Source organism: Anastrepha obliqua, chromosome 2 (assembly GCF_027943255.1).
Source record: "Anastrepha obliqua isolate idAnaObli1 chromosome 2, idAnaObli1_1.0, whole genome shotgun sequence".
In the NCBI taxonomy this organism is placed as follows: Eukaryota; Metazoa; Arthropoda; class Insecta; order Diptera; family Tephritidae; genus Anastrepha; species Anastrepha obliqua.
Window position 1 is genome coordinate 86811635 of NC_072893.1, and position 6649 is coordinate 86818283.

The window sequence follows — 6649 nt, forward strand, 5'->3', positions numbered from 1 at the left end:
AAAATCAATGTCAATGAGTTTCTACTTAATGAAATTCCAGGCAGAAATACATGCTATTAAGATATATGTGACGGAATGTCTTCATAGAAAAATGAGATGAGCCCACATTCACATACTTTGAGATAGTCAGGTGGCTTTGAAAGTACTTCTATCAACTATAATCACCTCAAAAATGGTATATGACTATCTGAACCTTCTCAACATGTTAGGGAACTTCAACACAGTATTACTAGGCTGGGTTCCTGAACACGAGGGATATTACGGAAATGACATGGCGGACCATCTGGTTAAAAAAGGGGCTAAGCCTTTCTGTGGACTTACAAAAGGGCACATTAACGAATTTCTCATGAAGTGGGAGAAGAAGAAATTCTAAACAATTGCTATTACTGGACAGAGAAAATCTTATAAGCCACTTTCACTCAGCAAAGTAGACTTAAGGCTTTTAATTGGCTACTTTACATGCCAATGTACGTTGAGATATCACTTAAACAAAATTCGTCTCTCTGATACCATCATCTGTTGATTCTGTGAAATGGTTATTGAAAATTCAGGACACGTTCTTTGTAAATGTCCTTCCCTAGGCCGAAAAAGGCTGCACCTCCTTGGTGGCAATGGCAATTCATATAAATTTGAGGAACAATAAACGCCAGAATGTGCTAATAATAATAATACGTGTAAATTTAAATAGTAAGATGAAACAATGTTAAATAAATGCGCGAAAATACAAACCGAGTGGCCGACAACCTTCAACTAAGGGTTTTCCAATAACAGGTGTTTCTTGAATAACAACAACAAGACGGCGCTGTGGCTGTGTGCCACAAAAACAACGAAATCATTAATTTTTTTACGGGAACCGCTCCTTTTATTGGAAAACACTTTACAAGTGACAACTGGGGACTCACCTTGACCTCTACGGACTACTGCTAATTCTCTCGCGATGATCGCTAAAGATTGCAATTGTAGATAGCGGGACCACAAGCAGAATCCTAATGATCAAGTCTCTCTTTTACACATATACGTATGTATGTATTCGAAACTGTTCTACGACATTTGGAAACTTTTAATTTTTTTTTTAGAAAATGTGAATATAATGGTTATTTTCGCTCCCTAGAAAATTCTGAAAGTATTCCTCAGAATTTTTTTTCTTATATGTATATGTTATATATTACTCACAGACATATAAGCATATATACCTACAATCATATTAATATTAATATAAGTAAGTTAAAGATTAGAGTTATTAAATATTTGAATAAAAACTCGATTTCATTAGTTGTCGCTTCTTCAATCGAACTCAATTCAATCGGATTTCTGTATTAAAGAATTTTTTATTGCAGTCTCAATGCTGTCCAGCCTAGCATTACCTACTGCAGGCACACAAGATCACATGCCATATATTACATATATTTGATTTCATCTCAGTCCTCGTATGCCTAACAAATAGAGTTATAGAGATTTACAAAGCATAGGATAGCTAGCATTGAATCGTATCGTTTCGCTTTAAATTAGTCCACGAAAATTGTGTGATGAGGATGTCATCTCCAAAGACAGCCTTTAAATTTCCAGAAAAGAGCTTTACCATGTCTTTGTTTGAACGTCAGTGAAATTTATCGAACTGTAAGAAGGAACTATTAATTGCTGTTTTTTATATTGGAGTATTTTAAGAACTTATTTTTTCTTTCCACATGTCATCACTTAATTTAAAGTTTTCCTCTAAGTGAAATACTATGTCCTTCTTGGTCGATGGCTGTTTTGGTAACAGAATTGTTCTTCGCTTTTTTTTCTGTGTGGGACAGTTTCAAATTTATGTTTTAGACTTCCAACTCTTTAGTTATGTGACGTTGGTGTCTCTCCCGTAGCTGCTTATTTTCCTCTAGGACTTCATCTACTTTATTATTAATTTCTCTAAAATTTCGATTTTATAAGCATGTGATGTCTGAGCATCCTTCTTTTTTAATGATTTCATATTTGCTTATATTTTTTTTTACCTTTTCTTGTTTCAAAAAATGATGAAACTTATTGAATACGTTGAGTATTCGGCATTGCTACATAAATATTCGTGCCAGATATGGTGTGATGCTATTGGGTGAGAACCAGCAATCCACTTTCCCTCCCTTAAGAGTCTTGGAAATAACCCTAAGGACAAAAAAATTGGTTACTGTGCTATTCAGATAAAGAACTTATACTTAAAGTATATGATACGTTAAACTGAAATGAAATGAAAAATTGCAGGGCTGCAAAACATTCATGGCTCGAAACTCATGATGTGAATTTAGTTTACTAAATTGGGCATAGTATATTATAACCTATTCTAAATCCGGTGCCGCCTTCACAGCAGTCCATTACTGAATAAAATAACTTATAACCAGTCATTGAAAGAAAACCGCCCACAAAAAGAAAAAAAAAACATCAAATTCCATCTCAAAGACACTCAACCACATGCAAAGATGAAATAAGTCAAATGTTGAGATACAACAAAGGAAGCGAAGCCTCGTCCATCTTCACTTCGTTTTTGAAAGCAGAAGGGAACCCCTATCCTTATCGGAGGCGCATTATGGCTGTTGTTCTCGTATGTGACCAATTTTTATCGCCATTTATCATCCGCTTCGAAAATGGAGCAAAAAGTCGTAACAGTCACTTCGGTCCAAGAGATTACTCTTAGCAGCCTTATTCAAAGGGTTCGGGCCAAATTTTAGTTTTTTTTCTCCCATTCCGATCAGACTCGAATACAGCCCATGAAATAATGTTTGCATCTCTGAAACCCTATTACGAAACTCTTTCAATGGAATAAAATAAAGTAGATGTTAAGAGTTTCATTCTATAGGTACATGTGTAGCGTTACATATGAAATATCGCACCGTTAAAATATTCGAAGCGGCCTCATGAGTTGACACAGATCTCAAAGTTACAGTTTTGATTACCTGTTATACCTAGGATCCTCTAAATTTGAGCAACGGCCTGGGCTAAGCCAACTCTGAGGGCATTGGGCGGTTGCGGAAAGGTTAGTTTAGGTTGTAGCAGTTGTATATAGAAGTATTCTGCCATGCTTACGCCACTGCAGCCTTTTTTTCAAATAAAAACAACCAAGATATATTTTTGGACAAATATTTCTCCATAAATCAGTATATTCGTCTCCTCTTTAGGAAGTGGATATTTGAATGACTATAATCAATTCATGATGCTTCTCTTTTATCGCCAAACTCAATTTCCGGATCAGATAACAGTTGCGTGATGCCAAAAATGGTAAATACGATGAATGAAGATGCATAAACTTGTTTGCTTTTTTTCGGAAGAAATTAATTTTTAACCGATGAGATGGCGCATTCACGCTCTTTTTGGTCCTCGCTCAGCTTGTATGCCAACAAATTTGAAATGTGCTGAGTGAATACTTAAAGACTAAATGATATGCACAGTGGTCTGAGAAGTCCCCAAATAAATTTATATGATTTTCACAGACGATTCTGTGTTGTATCACGCACCTCTTCGATTTATCCTGCAGATAGTTACTAATCGTTACTAAGCGATTTAAATCCGGGGCTTTCTGATAAGACAGAATCGATAGATACATAGATAACACAGAACCGATATAGAGAATTCAAATATGTTCCAAAAGATTTCGCCATATGTTCTTTTACTTAATAAAAGTTTGGAATTTTTTAATAAAGGGTACATCTCACACACCTTCACGAACACTCATTTTTCAGGACCACTTTGTTAAATCTGGCCTTTTCTATACTCGTTCAAGCTTTTATTTAAAAGTTAAGGGTATATTTGAGTTTACTCAATTAATTTAAATTCTATTTAATATATTTTCTGCATTTAATCTGATATAATAAAAAGCACCATCGATAAAAATTTGCGCGATACAAAATTATTCAGTTGTCATTTTCGGCGCACTTGCCGTACGACAAAGTTTGTGTGCATTCCGGCATGGCGTACGGCACGTATGTAGCGCCTTCGACTCACACAGAACCTATTTTGCTGTCAGTCAAATTCGTTGCCGCAACGGACGGAGCGGACCAATTGTGACGAGCCTATAAGGCAGTTCAATGTAAAGTGAACGTCACATTTTCACTGCAGCGAATTGTTGTAAGATTTACTCAAACAGGCACACTAATGCATACATGCATGTAACGTTAAGAATTCCGATTTATCCAATACTCGTATATTTTGGCCTGGTGTTTTTATTGTTTTTCGTTGATTTCTAGCAACGCTTGAAAAACGCTTAAAACCGACTCATGCTCATCTTGATCGGTTCAGTACGCGCGGAAATGTTAGCCACAAACGATCATATTTTAGCCAAGGAGCTGAAGCTCCGTCGCCAGCAGCAGCAGAGGCAGATTAAATAAAGAGTGCAATCGACGTAAGATTTTAAGAAATCTAGAGAGTTGCTTGCAAAGTTATGGCATATTTTTTTTAATTATTACCAGCTAGAGTTTTCTGACTCCCAGATACTAATGAATTTAAAAATATCACCATTTTTGGCCTTTACATGAAAAAATCAGCTAAATGGCTATGTTTTTTCTTTATTTTTATTTATTTATAATAATATTTATTATTTATTTATAATAATATCTATTTTTTCTCTTAAGAAATTTATTTAGTCAGAACATATGTAAATGAAAAAATTAATTTAAGTGAGTTATAGAAAAGAAACCAAAAAGTTCGACCCAAATTGGGGGACATCAGAATTCGTTTTAGAGGTATGGTTCCTTCGGCAAAGTTTCTTATTTTGATCCCTAGAATATGATTTTCACAGAGCAATGGCCGATTTTTTTTGCCTCCCCACAAAAGACACTAAAAGTTCGACCCAAATTGGGGGACACCAGAATTCGTTTTAGAGGTATGGTTCCTTCGGCAAAGTTTCTTATTTTGATCCCTAGAATTTGATTTTCACAGGGCAATGAGCGATTTTTTTGCCTCCCCACAAATTGACCCGGCCTAATGTATATCTTACTAATCGTCCTATACAGGTGGAAATATTTGTGTAACTTTTATAACCAAGAACTAAACTAAAATTTTCCGGATCAAAATATTTGCCGTTTCAATCTGGCTGCTTTTGAGAACGTGGAATGAAAAGTGAATGATAATATAATATTAATATTAATACGAGCAAACACTTTACAGAATACGGATCTAATTTTGTTTATTTTCACACTATTAAGAAATAACATTGCAATAGTTAAAATCACAATTCATTTTGATGTATTGTAATTTTTTAGCATGCCTCGAATATTTCATTATATATAATATATATATATATATATATAAATATGTATAAATATGTTATATATAACTGGCTCTTGCACCGAGCTGCTCCTCTTACTTGTGGTGTGCGTCTTGATGTTGTTTCACAAATGGGGGGACCTACAGTTTCAAGCCGACTCCGAACGGCAAATATTTTTTATGAGGAGCTTTTTCATGGCAGAAATACACCCTTAGGTTTGCCATTGCCTGCCGAGGAGCGATGACTATTAGATCATGCACCGAGATTAGAACCTACGTACTCCGGAATGATAGTCACGCACCAATCCATTACAATATTAAAAACTGCGTGCAGAGTGTACTTAATATATTTATAAACATCTATTATATACAAATATACTTAACTAAAGTTAGGCAACTAATAAAACGAATGCCTTATCGCTTAAATGCTGATGAAGCAGTTAATAATATATTCATAATAAAAGATTATTTGCTCAAAGCATAATATCAGCGGCGCTAACGAAATCATAAATTAATCTAATTAATTAAATTGGATTACTTGCAAGATAAATGTATAAATGTATAAGAAATGAGCGGATATTTCGCATAAAATATGAATTAAAATAAAACTTCAATGTGCTGATTATATTTCTATATAGCCACCTGTACCTTATGGCGCGTGGGTTGGTGAAAGGCATGCCACACAAGATTCGCCAAAATGTATAAAACGTGATCCCTATCAGCGTCATACAGAAGTTGAAGGCAGCGAAGATTGTCTCTATTTGAATGTTTATACACCTGAGGTACGTACACGCGAGGCAAATACATACATACATATCCACTATCATACTAACCTACACCAACTTACTTCTGAATAGGAGCTTCCCAATACGGCGCCCTTACCTGTCATGGTCTACATACACGGCGGTGGTTTTCAATGTGGTTCAGGCATTAGCAGCTTTCATGGACCGGAATTCCTACTCGATCAGGATATTATTTTGGTTATAGGCAACTATCGCGTTGGTCCGCTCGGTTTTCTCAGCACTGAAACGCTTGATTGTCCAGGCAATTTTGGGCTAAAAGATCAAGTTGAAATTTTACGTTGGGTACAAGAAAATATTGCTGCCTTTGGTGGTGATCCTACCAGTGTTACGATTTTTGGTAATAGCGCGGGTGCTGCTAGCGTCACATACCATATGCTCTCGAATTCATCCAAAGGTAATGCAAAGGAATAGCATTTTCCTCCAACATATTCAGAAATCCTTATAAAAACTTTAACCCCTTTGGGGGAAAAAATATCTACCCTCCATCTGCATTATGTCACCAAGCAAAAATCTTTACTCGACTGAGAATCGGTCACACACTCATGACACATGCCCACCTACTCAGCGGTTCACCGAAGCCTACATGCCATTTTTGTGGCTCCAACGAATTTACTACACTT

The 6649-nt window shown here is 35.7% G+C and overlaps 1 protein-coding gene across 1 annotated transcript; it reads left to right on the forward strand.

Moving 5' to 3' along the window:
* Positions 1–5900: 5900 nt before the first annotated feature.
* On the forward strand, positions 5901–6440 carry LOC129238244 (juvenile hormone esterase-like). The gene is made up of 2 exons (XM_054873284.1): positions 5901–6008; positions 6084–6440. Exon 2 carries the CDS (start codon positions 6114–6116, stop codon positions 6438–6440), a length of 327 nt encoding a protein of 108 aa, XP_054729259.1. The 5' UTR covers positions 5901–6008; positions 6084–6113.
* Positions 6441–6649: the final 209 nt, after the last annotated feature.

Bases quoted from the DNA above. Each gene is read 5' to 3' on its own strand.
- LOC129238244 (XM_054873284.1), top strand. From the start codon at position 6,114: ATGGTCTACATACACGGCGGTGGTTTTCAATGTGGTTCAGGCATTAGC.